The 25,198-nt window shown below is 41.1% G+C and overlaps 1 protein-coding gene and 1 pseudogene across 2 annotated transcripts in view; both read right to left on the minus strand.

Moving 5' to 3' along the window:
- The window catches only part of LOC311616340 (protein mono-ADP-ribosyltransferase PARP15-like), a gene marked incomplete at its 5' end in the record, with an annotated part of 44,124 nt that extends 21,195 nt beyond the window's left edge, over nucleotides 1-22,929 (minus strand). The window contains 2 exons of the mRNA XM_084871630.1: nucleotides 4,082-4,180; nucleotides 22,684-22,929. Of these exons, the coding sequence (XP_084727756.1) occupies nucleotides 4,082-4,180; nucleotides 22,684-22,929 (345 nt within the window). The remainder of the gene's footprint in view (nucleotides 1-4,081; nucleotides 4,181-22,683) is intronic.
- On the minus strand, nucleotides 5,452-18,527 carry LOC311616407 (small ribosomal subunit protein eS21-like; annotated as a pseudogene). Its single transcript, XR_014797031.1, has 3 exons — nucleotides 14,119-18,527; nucleotides 13,054-13,292; nucleotides 5,452-6,484 (listed from the first exon to the last, which is right to left on the minus strand). The product of XR_014797031.1 is annotated as a small ribosomal subunit protein eS21-like (transcript).
- Nucleotides 22,930-25,198: the final 2,269 nt, after the last annotated feature.

Here is a 25,198-nt window from a genome sequence, read left to right on the forward strand (position 1 = left end):
ACTACTGAGCACCTTTGACCTGCTAAGTATTGTGGGGTACTGCACAAGCTATGCTTTGCATCTCACACTGGCCTAACAGCCCTATCCTCAGGGAGTTTATAATCTGTTGTTAGCACTTAGACACTATAATCAAGTGAGCCCCAAAATTTAAAAATTAAGGAAATACATACCCACTACCATCAAGTCAAAAAGTTATGAGTCAGCCTAGAGCTATGAAAATGACTGAAACACCCAGAGATTAAAAAAAAATAATAATGAAATAAATGAAAGGCAGTGGCAGAAAGAGAAGCACACAGAAAATTTGAGAGAGACTGAGGAAGAAATAATTGCTTTTAGGCAGGCAGGAACTGAGAATAATTGTTTTGATTTCATTAGTATACATAAAGAAAAAATGGGTCCATCTGAAAGGGGGTTTCTGGTCAGCCTTAAAGGCCTAGACAAAGGAAGTTCACAGAAGTGAAGGTCAGCCTGTCCTACGGTACTCAGTTCTCTGATATCTGTGATCTGTGCCAAGACCATCTCTTTGGTGAGATGGGGTCATGGCCTGATGCCAATAGATATTATATATTCAGTTCACCTAATTTCATTTATTTCAATTTTTTTTAATTTTATTTATTTATTTATTTATTTTTGCTCAAATTTGGAGGGAGAACACTGATCATATGGATTTTGAGGATTCCAGTCCCTTAGGGAGCTCTTCCTCATTGTAAATGAAAAGGTGTTTGTGCCTTGGGACCAATAATAGTTCTATTTCACAAGTTAACAATCAGCACTTATAGGTCCACCATAATCTTAAATGAAGGTAGTTAATATAAACTGATCTCTGGACCCAAGAAGGTCTTTGCAGGGACAAGAGTGAGTGAGCCTTCAAAAATAACAAACAAACAAACAAAGAAAAAATTAGATCCAGCCCACTTTCTTCTCACTCCCACTTACAGCCTCACTCTCTGCTTACTGAATCAATATACTAAAAGGTAAAATGGCCTTAATGTCCAAATCAGTTTAAAAAAAAAAAAAAACACCTTTATAATAATATACAATTATTAATTGCTATAGAAATTCCAAAAAAAGGATAGGTATCATTTAGATTAGATTGTTTAGTAAAGTCTTTACAGAGAGGATAATGGCTAGAACTAAGACAGGTAGAAAGAACACAGGAAAGCATTCTAAGTAGGTAACTATCTAAGAAAGTTCATGAAATTGAGGAAGGTCAGAAGGTTGGCCCATTTAGTTAAAAAACTGTCTCAATGGTGAGAGACAGGGCTGGGAACAGACTTAGAGCCAGATGATGGAGGACTCTGAAAAGCCAGCTTTTTCTGAACTTTATCCTATAGGCAGTGTGGAGTATCTGATATAACAATGTTTTAGGAATATGCATCAAACAGCAATGTAGCGGATAGATTGGAGGGTGAAAGACTAAAGGCAAGATGGCAAGGCCAGTACCAAGGGGATGAAAAGAAATGGGTATGTACAAGACACCTGTGCAAGGAGGCTTGGAAACTCACTTGAGAGTGAAAGGAATTCAGAGAAGAAAGAGTTTAAGAGGACTCCAAAGTTTATACAGCATCATCCATGGGTGAGAATAGGTACCCTGGCATGATTTGACAAGAATTTAACAATCAATAGACCAATAGTGGAAAGACCGAGATCAGTGCTGGGGTAGTATTTTAACCCTGCCAGTACTGGCTTTACAATTGGTCTGAATAACCACTGCACTATGCCAATTCCTAGAGAGACAAAGAAATTTAGTGTGCTTTTGTGTCATTCAGTTTCTTTCTAGTCTGATTATATTCATCAAGCAGACTCATAATAGTCATCTACAGAGCTCACTATTATCAGTAGCAATGGCAATTACCTTTCTTGTTGTAAATTAAATAATTATAATTCCATTTTACAAATGAGTTTCTTGAGTTTGATTAATATCAGGTCAAGTCTGGTTATAATAAGATTAAACTTTTTAACCTGTAGATCAAAGTCCTGAACCCATATGACAAAGGGGTCTACAGACTGCATTTATTCTAGAGAACATGAAGTAGCTGGCTACCTTGTCTCTTCCACCTCATTAGCTGCAGCAAAAGCAAAAAATAAAAACAAAAAAAATTAATTCCTGTGGTTTATAATCCATAAGAGTCTAAATTTGTAAGAAATGTTCTCTACTCATTAGTCTTGAACATATGCCATTTGAAGGTAAATATCAAGTGTCAAAATGGTGGTGGCTATAGAATTATGAAGACTTCAAATCAATAATAGTTCTCAGCCCTAGCTACATCTTAGAATCACTAAAAATGCTTTCAAAAACCTCTAACACTTAGATCATATACCTGACCAACTAAAATCAGGATCTCTAAGGATGGGGCCTGGGCATTGATATTCTAAGTTTTTCAGATGGTTCTGAGTTGCAGTTAGGATTGTTTCATGGATGTCAATTATAGAGAGGACACAAGGCCTGCTAATTGATGATTCTGAGGAAAAGGAAGCAATAGGAGGACAGGGGCAGGCAAGAGCCGAGCTGAGCATTTAGTACCTGTACTGGTAACTTTTCTCCCTCCTCATTCCTGCCATGCCTCAGAAAGTGCTCTGGCAGAAGCAACAGGGTGTGTTTGTGAAGGGTGATATTATAGCATGATATACATATGTCTTCCCCATTGATGCTGATAGAACAGGAGAATAAAATAGAGTTTGGTTGAGAGTAAGTCAAGATAAGTTATCTATAACTAGAGGCCTGGTGCTTTAAATTTGTGCACAGGGGTGTATCTGTGTCCCTCAGCCCAGCCTACACCCTCTCCAATCTGGGACCCCTTGAGAGATGCCTGACTGCCCGTTTAGTCCTGATCCCACTGGTGGAATCGGGTCTAAACAGACAGTTGGACAACCTTCTCACAATGCAGGACTGCTGGCTCCTAACCGCTTGCCTGCCTGCCTGCCTAATTGCCCCTAACCACTTCTACCTGCTGCCTGATCACTCCCTAACCACTCCCCTGCCAGCCTGATCAATGCCTAACTGCTCCCCTGCTGGCCTGATTGCCCCTAGCTGCCCTCCCCTTCAGGCCTGGTCAGCCCAACTGCCCTCCCCTGCTGGCCTGGTTGCCCCCAACTTCTCTCCCCTGCAGGCCTGGTTCCTCCCAACTGCCCTCCCCTGCAGGCATGGGTCCCCCCAACTGTCCTCCCCTACAGGCCTCGTTGCTCCCAATTGCCCTCCTCTGCTGGCCTGGTCACCCCTAACTGCCTTCCTCTGCAGGCCTGATCACCTCCAACTGTTCTCCCTTGCAGGCCTGGTTCCTCCCAACTGCCCTCCCCTGCTGGCCATCTTGTGGTGGCCATCTTATGTCCACATGGGGGCTGCCATCTTGTGTGTTGGAGTGATGGTCAATTTGATATTACCTCTTTTTATTATATAGGATACTAAAATCATAATATGCAAATTGATTGAACTGCCGAATAGCAAAATGACCTTCCAGACAACCACGCTATGACACACACTGGCACCAGGCCAGCCAAGACAGGTGCGATGCGATTGGGGGCAGGCGCCATTGCTCCATAATTTCCCCACAGAGGAAGGCCCAGGCCACCCTCTGCAGAGCAATTGATGGGGAAGGAGATGGGGGGTGGGGGAGGGCTCCATGATCATTCGCCCTAGAGAGGGAGGCCCAGGCCACTGACTGGCAGGCTGCATCAGGTGGGTGGGGTCTCCCTCCGTGGGATGATTGATCTCAGGTTCCCTGACTATGCTGCCAGAGGATTCAGGCCAGGCTGAGGGACACCTCCGCCCCCTCCACACACACACACACACACACACACACACACACACACACACACAGCAAGTTCACAAATTTTGTGCACGGGGACTCTAGTAGAGAAATAAAAGAGGTAGGTTTGCACAACCTGGTTTGTGGTTAAACTTGGATCTCCCCATATGAGTACAGGTGGAAGAATATTGGAAATGGTAAGTATAACACTACATGAACTCCAGGTGGGTTTAACTTCTCAAACTTATACAATTTTAATTGTTAACCTTAAATCACAGAACCAGTTCATTGGGCCCCATTGTTCCTTTAAAGATTTACTAAATAGAACCACTTACACAGAAACATGAAACATCTCCACTTATCAGCACGAGTTTCAGACCTTCTTGGGTTTTGGTTGAGGCTACCTTTTGATTTGGGTTGTCATGGTATTTTGACTGTGAAGAAAACAGTAAAACACATTTAAAACACATTATCAGATAATGCTGTCTAAAGACTTTCTTCATAGGTATTTAAATAAAAAATAACTAATAGATTTCATAGACTTCTCTAACTCAACTCATAATTAGATTCAAAAGCAAGTAATTTATTATCACAATGTTTGAGTATCAACTGTATTTAATACCCTAACTTCTAATGAGTTCTTTTATTTATTATCCCAAGAATCCTAGTCTAGCAGACCCTGTCCATTTCCCCTGACTTACCACTTAAGGGTGCCTTATTCATATTGGCAACTGTATTTTCTGCCTGAGGACTTCCTGTATGTAGTGCCAACATCTGTTTTGCTTGCCAGTGTAGCAGAGAGGAAGTAAATTAAGCTGCCCTCCCTCACCCTCAAGCCCTCATTAAGGATTGACAGGAGCTGGTGTAAAACTATTCAAGTAATCTTGTCTCCCAGATAGGGCTCACTCTGATTTCCCCAGTGGGAATAAATAGTAAGTAATTTGATAACACACCCTACAGGGTTCTTTACTTTCCTATTTTAATTACTTGCAATTGAGCCCAGCCCATATGACGCAGTGGTTGAGTGTCGACCTACGAACCAGGAGGTTATGGTTTGATTCCCAGTCAGGGCACATGTCGGAGTTGCAGGCTTGATTCCCAGTGTGGGGTGTGCCGGAGGCAGCTAATCAATGATTCTCTCCCATCACAGAGGCTTTTATCTCTCTCCCTCTTCCTTCCTTTCTGAAATCAATAAAAACATATATTTTTAAATCACTTGCACTTGCTTCTGTCTCAAGTCCTCATCTGGGGGAACCCAAAGTAAGACACACCCTGCAGTCTCCCAAAATAATGCCTTAGTTTGACCATTAATCAGTCATATAATTTTAGGATTTAAAGAGTCAACACAGATCATCCAGGACAGAAACGTCATTCTTCTTAAAGGAAAAGAGTGTGCAAAGGCATGAAGTCACTTGCTCAAAGTCAGACTACTAGCTAATGAAAGAAAAACACAATACTTAAATTTGCTCTTCACAAAAGAGGAGCTCAGCCGAAACCGGTTTGGCTCAGTGGTAAAGCGTCGGTCTGCAGACTGAAAGGTCCCAGGTTCAATTCCGGTCAAGGGCATGTACATTGGTTGCGGGCACATCCCCGGTAGGGGGTGTGCAAGAGGCAGCTGGTCGATGTTTCTCTCTCATCGACATTTCTAGCTCTCTCTCTCCCTTCCTCTCTGTAAAAAATCAATAAAATATATTTTTTTAAAAAAAAAAAGAGAGAGAGAGAGAGGAGCTCAATGGTAAAAACATGCCACATGTCACACACACACACACACACACACACACACACACACACACCTGTGACAGACATTATTCATTGGTAACAGCACTCTTTTTCAATCAATCCAGATACAGTCTCAGAATCTTTCTCAACATGGAGCTCAGGCAACAACTATCATTTGATCAGCAATAACACATGAAATGAAATGTATTTTCCATGTCTGATCTAACTCAAAAAGGATATGAATTTTCTTTGCTTACAATAGTCTTAGAGAATTATTCGCACTCTATTTTGTGAAATAAACAGAAAACTCCAGAAGGACTGGGAATGGGCTTCTTGAACAATCCTTTTCACTTTCTCCAGAATGCCATTCTTCACTTGTACTCTCCTTCGTGCAACGTGGCATGTCAGGTGAAAGCATGAACCATGATCTCTCACATTCAGAATTCCTTGGGTATGGACTCTTTCACAGGCACTGATGTGAAGACTAGAAAACCTTTCAGCAGAACCAGCCACATTCTCTGTCACAATGTTTTGGCTGGTATTGTTAGTTGTGTTACAATTCTTTTCACACCCTCCAAACAACCTATTATTATGACCATTTCCTTGACATATCAATCAAAATCCTATTATCCTCTCTGCTGGCTTTTTATGTCCTCCCATACCATTGGCTTCACATTTGTTTTGGTGACTTGATATTTAGAAATAATATGAGAAAATTGTTTAGAAACTTTTCCATTCCAGGTCTTGTGTGCTACCTCCAGTCTTATTCAGCTGACTTGGGGCCATGTTACCTCACAGCGGCCCCTTCCCCTTTTATAATTTTCATTCCAGTCAGGTGACACTTTCTCTGCAAGCTTCATTCTTATGAAAGGATCCAGAGCCACCAGGAATGGTGCTGGCAGCTTTCTGAACAGTTCTTGCCTTCCAAGTAAGATTGTGTCCCAAGACTCATAACAGAGAAACACAGACAATGGGCCTCTCTTTGAAGAAAAGCTTTTTGATCAAGTAGGGGTTGACCACTAAAAAAATAAAAGGTAGATATCATTCAGACAAAATCTTTGGCACAAGAAGAAATCCTGACACTAATGAGACTCTGAAATACAGTATGTCTACTCTCTAAAATAGTACCACTGTCAAGCAGTTCAATGAAAGATGTGGCATAAAGGAATGAAGTGGAGTTAAACCTCACCTATTGAAATAAATCTATTCCATTCATGGTTAGTTTGCAGTGAAGTTTTATAAAATTAATCTGGTTTTCCCTCTGACATTCAATATAATATTGGAGAGGTGATTTTTTTTTTCTGGAAAAAAATCTGGCCCTAAAATTTTTTTTTAAAGTAAAAATAAAACAATGTGGCCCTGAGAGATTCAATAGATACAAACAATAATGCATGAACAATCAAAATAACCTATTAGAAGTTAAGCCAATGCCACTTTAAAAGAAGAGTTATAATAGTCAAAAATATTAAAAACAATTGTGTGCTGTAATCGAAAGAAGTCAAAATAATGTCAGATTCTCTAGAACAGTGATTCTCAACCTTCCTAATGCCGTGACCCTTTAATACAATTCCTCATGTTGTAGTGACTGCAAACCATAAAATTATTTTTGTTGCTACTTCATAACTGTAATTTTGCTACTGTTATGAACCATAATGTAAATATCTGTGTTTTCCCATGGTCTTAGGCAACCCCTGTGAAAGGGTTGTTTGACCCACAGGTTGAGAACTGCTGCTCTAGAAGCAGAGCCTAGGATGGGAATATGCAAGTGATTTATTAAACTTGTATCCTTGGGAGAAACCTGTAAGAAGTGAGAGAAGATAGATAATGTGGTTTAGGTTAAGCCTGGCTTCTGTGTGACCCTTCAAGGAGTTCTGGAGAATATAAATTATGTCATAGTTGAGACAAGAAAGCTGGGTTCTTGTACCTCCATACCAGTCAGTTATTGTCTATGGGCCCTCCTGGTTGGGAGATGAATGTAAACTCCCAGACACCTCCAGTTTTCAGAACTTCAGTCTCCCAAAGTCCTTCACAGCAAGACTTACAGCAGTTATAAGTGCACCTAATAAATAAGATATCCTAGGGCATCTGGAAGAGGCACCAATTGGAAGGAAGAACACTTAGGGAAGTCTAAAGATTAACTTTAGAAGAAAGAGAATGTGACTAACCCATGAAGTCATGTAAAATTATCTAAGGGATTTTGGCTGACAGCAAATTCAGTATAAACTAAAAGTGATGTAACTGTGTTTGATGAGGGGAAAGGTCACCAAATGCTGGCAGGGATACAAAGCAAAGAGAACTATCATTCATTGCTGGTGGGAATGCAAAATGATGCAGCCATCTTGGAAGACAGTCTGGCAGATTCTTATAAAACTAAATATGCTTTTGCCATATGGTCCAGCATTTGCTCTCCTTGATATTTACCCAAATGAGTTGAAAACTTATATCCACACAAAACCTACACATAAATGCTGATAGCAGCAAAAGAGCTTTATTCATAATAGCCATAACTTGGAAACAACCAAGATGTCTTTCAATAAATGAATGTCTAATAAATTGTGGTACTTGTGTAAAATAGAATGTTATTCAGAGATAAAAAGAAATGAGCTATCAAGTTACAAAAAGACAGGGAGGAACACAAATGCCTATTCCTAAAGTAAAAGCGCAACTCTGAAAAGCTACATTTTGCATGATTCCAACTATATGACATTCTGAAAAAGGCAAAACTATGGAAACAGTACATAGAGACTACACAGATATCAGTGGCTGCCAGGAGGTTGGAGGAGGGAGAAAGGAATAGGTGGAGCACAGGGGATATTTAAGACTCTGAAATTATTCTGTATGAAACTGTAATTGTAGTCACTCACTAGTAACATGTATTAGTTAAAACCCATAGAACTGTGGACAAAAGGAGCCACATTCTAACCTGAAAAGCTCAGGGAAAGCCTGCAAGGCAGTCTTGCAAACTCTTAAAGTACCCACAAAGGATGGTGTAAAGTTAAACTTTAACTAAAAGCAGTTATGGTGGGTAGTCACCTCCTAGCTGGTATCTTCCCTGACAAGGTTAACTTTTACTTAACTGAACCTGTCTTTTTGCATCTACTATAACATATCCTTGAAATGTTAGGGTAATTTGTTACTTCCCTTTTTTCCAGACCCCCTTGGGGCACAACCAAATATACCTGGGCACCAGGATTAAGACCATAAATTCCTTATTGTTATCATGATAATTGCTGACTGATAACTATCGTGCACCCACTTAAGTAATGTGTCTATCATTTTACTTTTTATCCAATCCCAGAGGTTTCCCTGCTTTGCTTTTCCCCACCTCCTTAAGCTATCACCAATGGATTTCATGTAACCCACTTAGATATCCTCTTTTGATGTAAAGTATAAAACAAAATGAAAAACCACCATTCTCAGGAGCATTATCCCAATCAGTTAAGATTCTGCTTTCTGGCACTTGTCAACATTTGGCTCAAATAAACTCACAAAAATTCTTTATAGGTTTGAATGTTTTTACATTAGAGTGAACACTCATGTATTGGACTTTAGTTAACAATGATGTATCAATGCTTTTTCATCAGTTAAAACAAATATACTACAATAATGCAAGATGTTAATATTAGGGAAAATTGAGGTCAGCATGCAGGAGGCAGTTGATCAATGATTCTTTCTCATCATTGATGTTTCTACCTCTTTTTCCCTCTCCCTTACTCTCTGAAATAAATAAAAATATATTAAAAATAAAATAAAATAATTTTAAATGGTACATATTTGGTCATATTATCCAAAATATAAACTACTTTGTGGCATAAGTACTTCAGGAGATTGTTATTGCCTTTAAAATGATTCATTCAATTTTCCAAATTCTTAATGTGCTCTTTGAGAAGTGATCAGATTCTGAATACATCATGAAGGTGGAGTGAACAGAATTTCATAACAGACTGGCTATGGGCTATGAGAGAAAGAAAGTTGTCAGCTTGACTTCCAGGTTTTGGCCTTAACAACTAGGAGAATGAAGTTGCTCTCAACTGAGAGGAGAAAGCCTGTGGATAATGCAGGTTGGTGGGGTGGGGTGGGGTGACAAGGTTGGGAGTTTTGTTTGGACATGTAACAGTTACATCATATGCTTTTAAGCAACCAAGTGAAGGCATTGCCTAGGCAATGAATGTGGACATTGGAGTTCATTAGTCTTGATGAAATATAAATTGGGAATCATGGGCACATTACATATAAATAGGTAGTATTTACAGCCATTAGGCCTCAATAAAACTATGTATAGACAAAGGGGAGAAGAGCACTGAATCCTATAATAAGAACTAAAGAAAAGAAGGTGAATGCATGAATAAAGAGAATGAGCAGCTATTGGGGTAAGAATAATAACAACCAAGGTGTGTTGTCCTAACAACAAGTAAAGAAAGTGCATCCAGGAGGAGAGGGTGATTAAGTCAAATACTGCTAAAACAGTGGCCAGCAAACTCATTAATCAACACAGCCAAATATCAACAGTACAACAATTGAAATTTCTTTTGAGAGCTCAATTTTTTAAACTTAAACTTCTTCTAATGCCACTTCTTCAAAATAGACTCACCCAGGCTGTGGTATTTTATGGAAGAGCCATACTCAAGGGCCCAAAGAGCCACATGTGGCTCATGAGCCACGGTTTGCCAACCACTGTCCTAAACCAAAAAGTCCCAAGTACTAAGAGATCAAGTAAAATGAAGACTGAAAAATGGCTAATGAGTTTTAGCAACCTGGTGGTCATTGGTGACCACAACAAGAGCAGTTTGGGTGGAATGAAAGAAGTAAAAGCCTCTCTTGAATTAATTTAAGAAAGAATGAGAAAAGATACTCAAGGTCACTAATAATCGGAGAAATGCAAATTAAAAAAATAAAAATAAAAAAATCACACCTGTCAGAATGGCTATCTATACAAATAAAAGGGTAATATGCTAATTAGACCAGATAGACTGGACATCTTCCAGATGTCCTTCTGGACAAAGCCACAGTGGTGGGGGCTGAGACAGAGGCAATTAGGGGCAATCAGGTCAGCAGGGGAGAGCACTTAGGGGCGATCAGGCAGGCAGGCAGAGGTGGTTAGAGGTGATCAGGCAGGCAGAGGCAGTTAGGTGTGATCAGGTAGGAAGGGGAACAGGTAGGGGCATCAGGATGGCAGGCAGAGGTGGTTAGGGGTAATCAGGCAGGAAGGGGAACAGGTAGATGGTCAGATGGTAAGACAGTTGCTTAGGCTTTTATATATAGAGAGACTAGAGGCCCAATGCACAAAATTTGTGCAAGGGGCTCAGCCCTCGAAGCCTTGGCTTCATCCAAATGTCATCTAGAAGAATGTCCAGAAGATCGTTCAACTATTCAGTCTAATTAGCATATGATGCTTTTATTATTATAAACTAGAGGTCCAGTGCATGAAATTCATGCACGGGGGCAGGGCGGGGAGAAGAGGGGTGTCCCCCAGCCCAGCCTGCACCCTCTCCAATCTGGGACCCCTTGAAAGATGTCCGATTGCCCATTTAAACAGGCAGTCACACATTCCTCTTACAATCCAGGACTGTTGGGTCCCAACCGTTTGCCTGCCTGGCTGCCTGGCTGATTGCCCCTAATTGATTCTGCCTGCCAGCCTGATCACCTCCTTACCACTCCCCTGCCAGCCTGATTGATGCCTAACTGCTCTCCTGCCAGCCCAATTGCTCCCAACTGCCCTCCCCTGCTTGCCTGGTCACCCCCTAACTGCCATCCCCTGCTGGCCATCTTGTGGTGGCCATCTTGTGTCCACATGGGGGCAGCCATCTTGTGTGTTGGAGTGATGGCCAATTTGCATATCACTCTTTTATTAGATAAGATTATTATAGTCTAGAGGCCGAGTGCATAAAATTTGTGCACTGGTGGGTGGGTGGAGTCCCTCACAGTCCTGTCCCCTCTCACAGTCTGGGAGCCTTCAGAAGATGCCCTTTTGATGGCCGCAGAGGCTCAGCGCAGGCTCCGTGTGTGTGTGTGTGTGTGTGTGTGTGTGTGTGTGTGTGTCTGTCCACTGGGGGCCTGTCCTCAGCTGCGCTGCAGAGGCTCGGAGCAGGCCCTCCTCTATGTTGATCTATTAGACTCCAGGCTGTGCCTGCGTGTTGTTCTCTTAGGCTCGGGGCCACCCCGAGCCCCTCCTCCTGAGCTGGTCGTGACCGTTACAGAGTCCTGACCTCATTTTGAATATTACCTCTTTATATATATAGATAGCCACGATATGGAAGCAACCCAAGTTCCCATCAATAAATGAATGGATAATAAAGCTGTGATACATATATACAATGGAATGTTCCTCAGCCATAAAAAATAAATAAATAAATAAATAAATCTTATCATTTGCAACAGCATGGTTGGACCCAGAGAGTATTATGTTAAGTGAAATAAGTCAATCAGAGAAAGAAAAATACCATATGATTTCACTTATGTGTGAAATCTAAAGAACAAAATAAACAAACAAAATTGAAAGAGATTCATAGATACAGAGTACAGACTGATGTTTGCCCAAGGGTAAAGGGTTGTGGGACTGGGTAGTTACAGAATAGTCACGGGAATGTAAAGTATAGCATTAGGAATATAGTTAATAATACTGTAATAACTATGTATGGTGATAGGTGGGTACTGGAAATATCAGGGGGTGGAGAGAGCACTTGGTGAAGTGTATGATTGTCTGACCACTGTGCTATACACCTGAAACTAATAAAAAATAATATTGAATGTAAACTGTAATAAAAAATAAAGAATAATATACATCAAAACAAATGGAAAGAGTGACATGAGAGAAAATGGGTGTGAGTAATTACAAACTCAATTGAGAAATTTTGCTGTAAAGGGAAGCAAAGAAATGAAGTTATACCGTGTTTCCCCCAAAATAAGACACCCTCCGAAAATAAAACCTACTTACAGGTTTCCTTCTGTGTGAAATATAAGGCATCCCCTGAAAATAAGGTCCCCCTAGGCTAAACATGAGAGATTTGGTCCACTGATTCTGAAAGAAATGGAGTCACAAGAAATTCACCAGGAAATTCAGGAATTGAATTATTATGATGATGTTCCAGAAGATGATGACATGATTGTCATTGAATAAATGAGTAAATTCTTGATACTGTAGGATTCACAGTTTGTCTGGTTTGTGTTGACAACTATCGTACTACCGTACCATATACAGGTAATAAATTTCCTTTATTTTCATTTAACAATAAATGTGTACCGTATTCTTCTTCATGGAAAAATAAGACATCCCCTGAAAATAAGACCTAGCGCATCTTTGGGAGCAAAAATTAATATAAGACACTGTCTTATTTTCGGGGAAACAGGGTAGGAAAAGTAGAGCCAAAGGAAATTTTTTGTGCTACTGCACACACACAAAAAATTTAAATTAAAATAAAATTATTTTGCCTAGATCACCACAGAGCCTTGAGTTAATTCATAACATATTTCAGTAGGTATGTGGTAGCTTTGACGTATTTCCAAGTCACTTATATGGCCCTTATTCTGATTCATTTGTGCATGAAATGGTTAATAATAACTGTAAACATAAAGAAGAGAAATTTATTACCTTTGTAGTCAGAAAACTCAACCAAGGCTGAACTCTCCTCTGGTAAATATTGAACATTGGTCAATCTTTCTCCATTTGGAGGATTGGTTATCAAAGAAAGTTGTTATGTAATTATTATCAACACAAGGTGGCAGATTTTCAACCCTTAATGGGTCTTGCACATTCCATAAGTCTTGGGAAAATCTGAAGTTGCTGAGCTCTATGGTGTCTGTCACAAACATTAACAAATGTCCAGCCATCTACAAATAAAAATCAGTTGGTACTGTAATTTCATTTCATATTAGAAGAAAACAGATTTTTTAAAGTAATTTTATTTAAAAGCCATGACTAAATTCTATATAAAGTTAAATTTCACAGTGTCAACTTCTACTTATCCCACATTGTCTACCCCGAATGCACAGCCAACATTAACAGTGAACTCCATTTGAGATTATTATAAAAACATGGATCAGCAGTTACCTTTTCAAGTGAAATCAAGTATATGCAGTCACATTGTAAGCTGATAACAGTAATAATGACTGTAATACAATATTGTTTCCTAGACCTAATTTCTCTTGGTCCCCTCTACTAATTTCACCACATTTCCATCTCTATTTGCATGTGTAATTCTCATAAAGATAACATCCTGTAACTATTAAAACTCACTGGAAAGTTGAAGGTACATGCACAGTGTTTAAGACAATACACTCAGATGTCAGAATGTCTAATTTGAAATTTTTATTCAAATACTTCCTAGCTGCATGACTGTGAACAAGTCATTTAATCCTCTCTAATCCCAGATTTCTTCACTTTACAATGAGGACAATAATAGTAGTATCTATCTCATAGTGCTATATGTTATGAGATAAAGTACATAGAAACTTAACTTAGTGCTTAACATAGACTAAGCACTTGATAAATGTTTGCTATTAGAAGTACCAGAAATAATATTACATATTCCCTTGTAGTTCTCTCACTGGGAGTTAGCGCACAACTTTTAAAGACCCATTGGGGGATGCCTGTAACCTCAAAATAAAATACAACCACAATTTTCAAAGAAGGGTTAAAAGCCATTGTCTGTCTTACCAGTATTTTTGAGAAAAGTGATGATAGCAACTTTAGTATCGGATATTATTTCCACCCTGAAGTCACCATTGGCTTCTCATAGGCCACAAATCAACTCCGAAAGCAAGGGTAGCCCATTCTCAGTCACGGCATCTTGGATATTATAAAATGGAACCAGCAGGGAGGCTTGCAAAGGGTCTTTTTAAAATTCATCTGTTTCATCAACTTCCATTTCATCACTTTACTCATTCTTTTGAAAAGGATTACTTTTGTACTGAGGTCTTCCAACTCAGCAATTTTTAGGGAGACAAAAACACTTAAAATGTTAGTTTTTATATCTGGTTTGAGATTTGAAAGGCCCTGTTCTTTATATTACTTGCTGATGTTTTTAAATACTTTTTAAAAATAGATTTCACTCATTGCCTTATTAAAAAAAAAAATAGCGACTCTTCAGCTAAATGATTATGTGAAGTTAAATATTATTCTTTGTAAAGACAGATTTATACTCACCCAATCACAGGAAAATGAAAGTAACAGATATGACAATAAATGATGGTGTTCATCCACTGACCTAAATAATACAGCTACAACTTGTTACTGAAAAGACAGGAGTTCCTGTTTCTGCATGATGAAAGGGCAATCTACAAAGCTAAGTAAAGTGCAAAAAGTGCTGCCTAGATTGGAGAACCAAGAAGGCAGCATCGGTAAACACCTGTACTTGCTGCCTCTCACAACCACATCAAAATTACAACTAAAAGACAGAACAACCATCATCCAGAACCACAGGAAATCTAGTTGAGTGGAAGTACTACAACCAGATAGGTGAAGAAAGCGCATTAAGACTGGTAGGAGGCACTAAAGTGGAGACGAGGAATGGGCTGGCACCCAGGTGCACTGCTTTTCTAATCAGGAGGAAGATACAAGCTCCCTCTTGCTCTGAACTCCAGTTCCGGGCAAGACTCTGGGGGACCCAGACACATACAGGGTGAAACTGGACTGTCTGGCATAGGGGCAGGAACACAAGGGCGGCTTTCTCTCAGAGGTGCTTGCAGGGGTCATTGTTTCTGCCCTGGGATCTCCCCAGTGCAGAGTTGACTGGCAGCCCTTGCTGTTTGCTCTGCCCTGATGATTCCGAGACCCCACGCCACCCAATTTACAACCCCACCCACGCTGTGCACAGCAGCTTTTGCATATGAATGGCCTGTCCTTTCAAATAGGCAGCAAGCCTGTCAAATAGGCAGCAGCTGGGTCAAGGAACCCCAAAGCTATCAAAAGAAGGCCCAAGGCTGGCAGCAGCTGCCTGCCTTGCTTTGCAGCTGGGCCTCATCTGGACACTTCCAAACCCAATACAGAGAGGAGGAATCTGCAGATCTTTCTGTAGCTACTGCTGGGTGGACCCCCCCAGTCGCTGACTTTGCACCTCCTTGGAGATCCAAAACCCAGTGTACCCAGTGGTCAGTATGAGACCATACCAGATTGCAACTCTTCACATCCATAAGTGACATACTCAAGGGGAAGACTCAGTGAGCACCAAAACCCCACTGAAGCAAGTCCTATCCCATAAGGGTATCTCCTACACAGCAGCTCTTCCATTGTAGACACAGCTGGTCCTCACAGCCAATTGGCCTAGCAGTCAATTCCTCCCACTGATACCAACATCAATCAAGGCTCAACTACACCAAGACTGTGCACACAGCCCACAAAGGCTCAACTACACCAAGACTGTGCACACAGCCCACCAAGAGTGTCCACCTGAGATTATTGGGGAGGCCAAGCCACTGGGCCTTAGTTGACACCTACCACACAAGGCCACTCTATCAACTCAAGGAGACTTAGCACCTATCCTATACATAGAAACAAACATAGAGGAGCAGCCAAAATGCAGAGACAAAAAAAAAAATGTCACAAATGAAAGAAATGGAAGAAAGCTAGCTACTGGATATAGAGTTCAAAACCACAGTTATAAGATTACTCAAGAATCTTCTAGAAACCTCCGAGGAACTTAGTAGACCTTCAAGGATCTTAGTGAAAATGCCAAGAAAATGGAAAAGGACCAGTCAGAAATTAAGCATACACTGACTGAAATAAAGAATAATATACAGAGATTCAACAGTAGATTAGAGGATCCCTGAATCAAGTCAAAATTTGAAATACAAAGAAGCAAAAAACATCCAACTGGAAAAGCAAAAAGAAAAATGAATCCAAAAATATGGAGATAGTGTAAGGAGCCTATGGGACAACTTCAAGTGTACCAACATCTGAATTATGTGGGTGCTAGAAGAAGAGAGAGAGCAAGATATTAAAAATCTATTTGCAGAAATAATCACAGAAAACTTCCCCCACCTGGTGAAAGAAATACACATACAAGTCCAGGAAGCACAGAGAACCCCAAACAAGAGGAGTCCAAAGAGGACCACACCAAGACACATCATAATTAAAATCCCAAGGGCAAAAGACAAAGAGAGAATCTTAAAAGCAGCAAGAGAGAAACAGTTAGTTGCCTCCAAGGGAGTACCCATACAATTGTTAGCTTATTTCTCAACAGAAACTATGCAGGCCAGAGTGAAAAGAAATATTTAAAGTGATGAATACAAGAACTACAATCAAGATTAACCAGCAAAGCTATCATTTAGAATTGCAGGTCAGATAAAGAGCTTCACAGACAAGAAAAAGCTAAAGGAGTTCATCACCACCAAACCAGTATTATATGAAATGCTGAAGGGTATCTTTAAGAAGGGGAAGAAGAAGAAAAAGGTAAAAGATAAAAATTATGAACAACAAACTGACAAGAAATACATATCTATCAACAAGAGAGTATAAAATCAAATGAATAAAAAATATGATGAACAGAATAAACTGGTGAATATAATGGAATCAGGAATATAGAAAGGGAGGGGACTGACAATTCTCAGCGGGAAGGGAGTCTGAGGGGTGTGAGAAGAGATTGGACAAAGATCTTATACCTATGGATGAGGACAGTGGAGATGGGATAAGGGCAGAGAGTGAGGTAGGAACCTGGTGGAGGGGACCTAACGGGGGGGGGGGGGGGGGAGGAAACTCTGTAATAATCTGAACAATAAAGTTTTTTTTTAAGTTGGTATTGTCCAGTTAGTGTAGTTCAGTGGTTGAGCTTCAACCTATGAACCACGAGGTTACAGTTTGATTCCTGAGTTGCAAGCTCCATCCCCACAGCAGGGTATGCAAGAGGCAGCTGATCAATGATTCTCTCTCTCTCTCTCTCTCTCTCTCTCTCTCTCTCTCTCTCTCTCTCTTATGTTTCCACTATTTATTTATGGAAAATTTCAGTCAGTTCAGCTCTTCAGTCAGTTCAGTCAGAAGTTCTTTGAGAGAATGCCATCGGCCTTGGCAACTCAGAGAATGGAGTCATCTGACTCACCCATCCTGCGGATAGCCCCGCAGATAGCATACTAGGTTTTAATCTGGCCATTGAACCTGCCTGTCACCTTCTCAACCTCAGCCAAGTTCATCTGAATGGACGCGTGGTTCTTGGCGCCGATGATGCGGTTGCTGGTGGAACATTTCCGCGGCACATACAGGTCCACAAACTCACGGCGTCGTTCTGCATATTGAGAGTGCACCTGCTGCCACCACCACGAGCACATGATTCTCTTTTATCATTAATGTTTCTTTCCCTCTCCCTTTCTAAAATCAATAAAAATATTTTTAATGTTAAAATAAAACACTGCCTGTTCACTAAGAAGATTGAGTATGAACAGATATTTATAGACATTATAGGGAGTACAGGGACTTCCATTTTTCATCGTGGACAATTTTACTGTGATCTTAAAACTGCCCTAAAAAATAAAGGTGGGCCTGACTGGCCAGCATGACTCAGAGCATGAGCATCAACCTATGAACCAGCAGGTCACAGTTTGATTCCAATCAGGAAACATGCCTGAGTTGCAGACTCAGTCCCTAGTGTGTGGCATGCAGGAGGAAGTCGATCAATGATTCTCTCTCATCATTGATTTTTCTCTCTCTCTCCCTCTCCCTTCCTCTCTGAAAAAAATTAAAAAAAAAAAAAATTAAGTGGGGTCAGCCAGTGTGGCTCAATGGTAAACATTGGCCCATGAACCAAGAGGTCCCTGATTCCATTCCAGATCAGTGCACAGGCCCAGGTTTCAGGCTCGATCCCCTTTAGAGGGTCTGCAGAAGGCAACCAATTGATGATGTTTATCTCTCATTGGTGTTTCTCTATCCATCTTCTTCCCTCTCTCTCTAAAAATAAATGAAAATATATTTTTTAAAATAAATAAATAAAGTGGGTATATGGGAACTCTCTGTGTCCTCTGATCAACTTTGCTGTGAATCTAAAACTGCTCTAAAATAGTCTTTTAAAAATGCATTTTAAACAATAAGTACAAAACTAAATAGTTCTAAATTAAGAATAGATAAGAGTACAATAAAAATTCCAGAAATAATATTTAACTTATCGCCGAAACCAGTTTGGCTCAATGGATAGAGCGTCGGCTTGGGGACTGAAAGGTCCCGGGTTCGATTCCGGTCAAGGGCATGTACCTTGGTTGCGGGCATATCCCCGGTGGGGGGTGTGCAAGAGGCAGCTGATCGATGACTCTCATCGATGTTTCTAACTCTATCTCTCTCCCTTCCTCTCTGTACAAAATCAATAAAATATATTTAAAAAAAAAATTTAACTTATCAAAAAGTGTAATCTGCCTTAACTGGTTTGACTGAGTGGATAGAGCATCAGCCTGCAGACTGAAAGGTCCTGGGTTCAATTCTGGTTGGTCAAGGGCATGTACCTTGGTTGCGAGCACATCCCAGTGGGATATGTGCAGAAGGAAGCTGGTGTTTCTCTCTCATGGATGTTTCTCACTCTCTATCCCTCTCCCTTCCTCTCTGTAAAAAATCAATAACATATATTTTTTTAAGTGTAATCTATGAAGTATTAAGAGGAATAAGAATGTGGAGAGATGAATCATAATTTAATAAGTATTGTTGGAATGTTAGTTTTATGAATTAGATATCAATTCATACTTCACAATAAACACCCAAACACAATATTAACCCTTGATAGGTTAAAACTGATAACTGTAGACACCCCAAAAGTAGTAGAATGAAATGCTATATCTGTTTAGCTAATTGTACCAAGGTAAAAAATTTTCAAATAATGAAACAAGATGTACAGATAACAATTTAAATAGAATCACATAAAACACTAAAACAATAAAAATAAAAAGATATCTACAACATAGCAGATACTCAAGAAAGGCAGGTTGATAAATTAATATAATGGAGTATAGGACCCTCTCCTCAGCCAGGGCAGTAGATTTCTACATTTCCAAAAATGGAATGAGTAGACTTGAGCAAATGAAATAGCTTCCTTTGTTCTTGGTTACAACATCTCAACACCATCTCAAGATGATAACTCTCTGTAATGTAATATATAAATTTAATGCAACCCCAATTTTGACACTGATCATAAGTTATAAGTTAGACTCGGAAACCAAGATGGCGGCATAGGTAAACACCTAACTGCAGCCTCACACAACAATTTCAAAAAATACAACTAAAATACACAATGGACATTATCCAGAACTACAGGAAAGTTGACTGACTGGAAATTCTACAACTAGAAGGAAAGAGAAAACCAGAAGGAAAATCAGAGGAGCTGTAAAAGCCTAAGGTACCGAGACACGGTGCGCACGTGGGGAGAAGACAGATTCGAAGAGGAGAGAGCAGTTGAGAGCCTAGCTGGCATTCCCTAGCAGGAAGGAGATAAAAGCTCCGGACTGTGCTGAACCCCAGTTCCAACTGCACTGAACCCCAGTTCTGGGCGAGATCCTGGGGACCCAGGCTCATAAGAGGGAATCTAGGCTGTAAGGCAGAAACTCAGGGGAGTGGCAAAAGGCAGAGCTCTGGAGGCGTGCACGTGAATGTGTGCATAGGACTGACTGTTGACTGTGCCGCTGGATTGCCCTAGCTGGAAGGAGACAAAAACTCCAGACTGCTCTGACCCCCACTTCCAACCCCATTTCCAACCCCACTTCCAACTGCACTGAACTCCAGTTCCTGGCTCATTGGGGGAGAGACTAGACTGTCTGGTAGCAGGCGAAACTTGAGGGCACCTTTCTCTCAGAGGTGCTTGCAGCAAGTACTAAAGGACACTGAGGAACACTGAGACTCAGGAGCCTCATAGGGTGGGGCTGACAGGAAGCCAAGGCTGTAGGCTCCACCCTGAAACTCTGCCCCATCTAAGCTAAGCACAGAGGCTTTTGCAATTTTCCAAGTCTAGTCTAATAAGGCTGATTCCCGGCATAGACACAGCTGATCCTCACAGCCAATTGGCCTGGAAGTCAGTTCCTCCCAGTGATATCAACAACAATCAAGACTTAACTACAATAAGGCTGTACACACAGTCCACAAAGGGGTACACCAAGAGTGTCCACCACAAGTAACTGGGAGGCTGACCCACTGAACCATATAGGACACCTTAGCACACAAAGCCACCCTACTAACTCAGGGAAGCAGCGAAAATGCCAAGACAAAGAAACAGATCACAAACGAAAGAAATGGAGGACAACAAGCAACTGGATATAGAGTTCAAAACCACAGTTATAAGATTTTCAAGAATTTCCTAGAAAAGGCTGAGAAAATAAACAAGACCTATGAGAATATGAAAAGGGATCAACTAGAAATAAAGCATACATTCTCTGAAATAAAAAATATTTTACAGAGTCCTAAAAACAGAATGGAAGATCGCAAGAATCAAGTCAAAGATTTGGAACACAAAGACCCAGAGGACACTCCTCCACAGAAGCAAGAAGACAAGAGAATCCAGAAAGTTGAAAATAGTGTAAGAAACCTTTGGGACAACTTCAAGCGAACCAACATCGGAATTATGGGGATCCCAGAAGATGAGAGAGAGCAAGATACAGAAAACATACTGGAAGAAATAGTGACAGAAAGCTTCTCCCACCTGGTGAAAGAAATACAAGTCCAGGAAGCACACAGAACCCCAAACAAAAGGAATCCAAAGAGGACCACACCAAGACACATCATAATTAAAATCCCAAGGGCAAAAGACAAAGAGAGAATCTTAAAAGCAGCAAAAGAAAAGCAGGTAGTTATCTATAAAGGAGCACCCATACAATTGTCAGCTGATTTCTCAACAGAAACCATGCAGGCCAGATGGGAATGGCAAGAAATATTCAAAGTGATGAATAGCTAGAACCTATAGTTAAAATTACTCTACCCAGCAAAGCTGTCACTCAGAATTGAAGGACAGTTAAAGAGTTTCACAAATAAAAAAAAATAAAAGCTAAAGGAGTTCATCACTGCCAAACCAGAATTATATGAATTGCTGAAGGGGGTTCTTTAGAAAGAGGAAGAAAATAAAGATAAAAATTATGAATACATAACTATCAACAAGTGAATCTAAAAACCAAGGGAATTAAAAAATCTGATAAACAATATAAACTGATGAATATAATAGAATCAGAGGTATGAAAGGGGAGTGCACTGACGATTCTCGGGGAAAAGGGGAGTGGGGGGTGCGGAAAGAGAGTGAACATAAACTGTGCACCTATGGATGAGGACAATGGGGGGTGGGGAAAGGGCAAAGGGTGGGGTGGGAACATGGTGAAGGGGAGCAATGGAGGAGAGAAAAAAATGAGGAACATTTGTAATAATATGAACAATAAAGATTTATTAAAAATTAAAACTAAGTTATAAGTTAATATTAAAGTTCATAAAAAAGATAAAACCATAGGAATAGTTAAGAAAACACTGAGGATGAAGAGCTCAGTAGGGGGACTAGCCCTGACATTAAAATATATAATGAAGTCTCTGCAACAGAGGAATAAACAGGTCAGTGGAACAGAAGTTCCAGAAACAGCCAAATGACATTAAAAAAAAAATGTAGCAAATGAAATAGTGACACCTCAAATATTGAGGCAATGCTAATCTTTTTAGTAAAGTTAACTAATGAAACAAAGTGGAAGATCTACAGGAAGTGATTTAAATGGATTCATAGAATTGGTTTTTGGACAACTGGATACCCATTCAGAAAAAAAAAAAAAAAAAAAAGATTAAATTAGATCCATTCCTCAAACCATAGACAAGAATAAATTCCAAATTTATCAGCGATTTAAATATAAAAAATATGAAAAGAGATTGCATGGATGATAGATAACCTGGGTGTTGGGGGGAAACTTTTAAAATATGGCTGAAGTCCAGATACTGTAAAGCGAAAGGTCAGTACATTTTACAACATAAAAATAAAAAATAAAAATTTGCGTAGGGAAAAAAGGCCACCATAAGCAAGCTCAAAGGACAAAGGACACACTGGAAGGAAATATTCATAATTTATACTAGAGATATAGACCAATATTCCTAATTTATAATATAAGGAGCTTTTTTAAAACTTTGAGAGGAAGAAGATGCCCCGCACTCTCTTCCGAGCAACTCAGCATGGAAAACCCCCAGAAAAGAGGGTTCTGAAGTACATGGGGTCTCTGGGCAGTCCTGCTGTGCCAGTGCCAGCGCCAGGCGTGGGGTCCCTGTCACCCCCTCCCCACTCCCCTCCCCCAAGGCACCCCTCACCATCCTCACGGCAGAAGAGCGCCAGGAAGCGGGGCGGGCTGCCCGGCTCCTGGCTGACCTCAGGCTCCGGCCTCCAGATCTCTTCAGGCTCTGGAAGTCCTCCTGCAACTTGGTGTGCAAGTTCTTCGGGGGGATGGGGTCCCAGAGCCCCGGGACTCTCACGCCAGCAGCTGGAGGCTGAGTGCAGCCATCCTCAGCTCCATCTGCCCCACCCAACAGGCTAGTGCCTAGATGTTTCATTTTCATTTCTCTGAAAACTGCTTCTGCCTTCTGTTGCAATCTTGAGGTAATAGACAAAAAGCTGCCTCGGATTTATGTCACCATTTTGGGACAGATGCTGCTGTCAGACAAATTCTGAGTCTAAATCCTGGGCTCTATCGTTTCTTAGTGGAGTAAACTCTTAGTGGCATCTGTACAGTGGGCATCAGCATAACTACTTCATGATATTCTTGTCCTGCTTTTTGTTTGTTTTTGTTTAATTTTGTGTGTGTGTGTGTGTGTGTGTGTGTGTGTGTTGTTTTTGTGGGTTGGTTGGTTTTTTGTCTGTTTGGTTGGTTTGTTGGTTGATTTTTTTGGAACATCAGTGCCTTACTCTTAGTTGAGCGTGAGGGCAAGACATTGACTGCCCAGAATATGAAGGTCTGGGAGAAGCCAGAGGGAAGTTGGAGAGAGCCGGACCTCAGGCACTGGGCGTGCACCTCAATAAAAAAACACAAAAAAACCTGCTGTCTGGTTAAAAAAAATAATCTATATTAGTTCCCCTTTATCCTGGGCATCCTATTCCTAACCTCCCCTGCTTTGTCTCCCCACACATCTTCAGAAAAATATCCTAAGTCCTTTTCATATGCACTGAGAGGGGCTGGAGTTGTTATGCCCAGATTTCAAGATTCCCCAAAGACCACCAGGGAGCCGGGTCCAATGCAAAAACAAAGAGCCTTTTATTCAAGCTCGAGCCCGGTCTCTCCGCCCCTACCGATGCAGCAGCAAGATGCAGAGAGCCCCGAGTTCCAAAAGTACAGCAGTTTTATAGGGCTTGGGTTGGTGGTGAGCTGATGCTTGGACCTCTGAGTTGGCTGATTCCGGTTGGTTGAGTGGGGGCTAGGGTCCAGTTGCTCAGATGGCAGGATACTTCCCCCTGCAATCCTAAGGGTGGGTTAGGTAACTGGAACATTCTTGTGGTTTTTCTCAGAAAGGGGTCATGTCAGGAACATAGTTACACAAGATGGAGGATACAGAACAAAATGGAAAAGGTCCTATCCTGCCCTTTCAGAATCAGGTCTAGCCTAACAAGACATTATTTAACTCCGCCAACATGTATTGAAAGCCTTTTATATGCCTGGCATTGTGTTAAGATTATAACGATGAATTGGACGCAGATTCAGTTTTCTCTGGAGCAAGCCTGAAAGCAAGGAGAAGAAAGCAAAAGAGCAGACTAATACACATTTACCTGCTGTTTCCTGGCAGAATACAGATGGTGCACTCAAAATAGGTAATTGAGGCCGGGACCCTTTTGGCTCAGTGGATAGAGCACATGTGTCAAACACAAGGCCCGCGGGCCAAATCCAGCCCGCCAGGCCTTGCAATGTGGCCCGCACCGCGCTGTCATCACTGCACTCCGCTGTCAGTTTATGACATTGTCAGTTTATGACTGTTCAGTAAACCATTCGGCCCGCGATTTAGGCTGGATTTTAGATTTTGGCCCCTTCTCTGATTGAGTTCGACACCCCTAGGATAGAGTGTCGGCCTGCGGACTGAAAGGTCCTGGGTTCGATTCCGGGCAAGGGCATGTACCTTGGTTGCGGGCACATCCCCAGTAGGGGGTGTGCAAGAGGCAGCTGATCGATGATTCTCTCTCATCGATGTTTCTAACTCTCTATCCCTCTCTCCTCCTCTCTGTGAAAAATTAATAAAATATATTTTAAAAAAATAGGTAATTGAGGAGAGTTCGATGAAGGGATCATATAGAAGGATGTGGCCAAAAAGTAAAGAGAAATGGCGAAACACCTCCCAATCTGCTTCTCCTTACCATCTAGGCTAAAAAGGCAAGGAGGAGGTATGTGCTAAGACTGGGAAGAGCCATACCTATAGGAGCAAGACATTGCAAGAGAAACATGGATTTTGCGAGACAGCAAGGGAGTGAGTCCCCCAACCACTCTCTTCCCTGAACCTCTTGCTGGCCCTTGGGTCAGAGCCCTCTCCAGCTACATAGCTCTGCTCTTTTCCTCACTCATCTGCTTTGTTCTGTGCCAGTCTGCTCTGACCTGTGCTGGTCTATACTCCAGTGAGACATCTTCTGAGTTTCAGCTCCAGACAGGGAAACACAGCTTTTAGTGGAAAGAGAAAGTGTGCTCTCAGGGCCAGAGGAAAGCGGACTGAGAAACCCCTGATGCCATGCTGGGGAGTTTCTAGGCCAGTGGCCCTAAAAAATGTGGACTGAAAACCACCACCAGCAGCAACAGCAGTTGAAACTTGTTAGAAATGCACATTCATGGCTCCAACTTCATACCTACTGGTC

Source organism: Pipistrellus hanaki (assembly GCF_964339955.1).
Source record: "Pipistrellus hanaki genome assembly, chromosome: 2".
In the NCBI taxonomy this organism is placed as follows: Eukaryota; Metazoa; Chordata; class Mammalia; order Chiroptera; family Vespertilionidae; genus Pipistrellus; species Pipistrellus hanaki.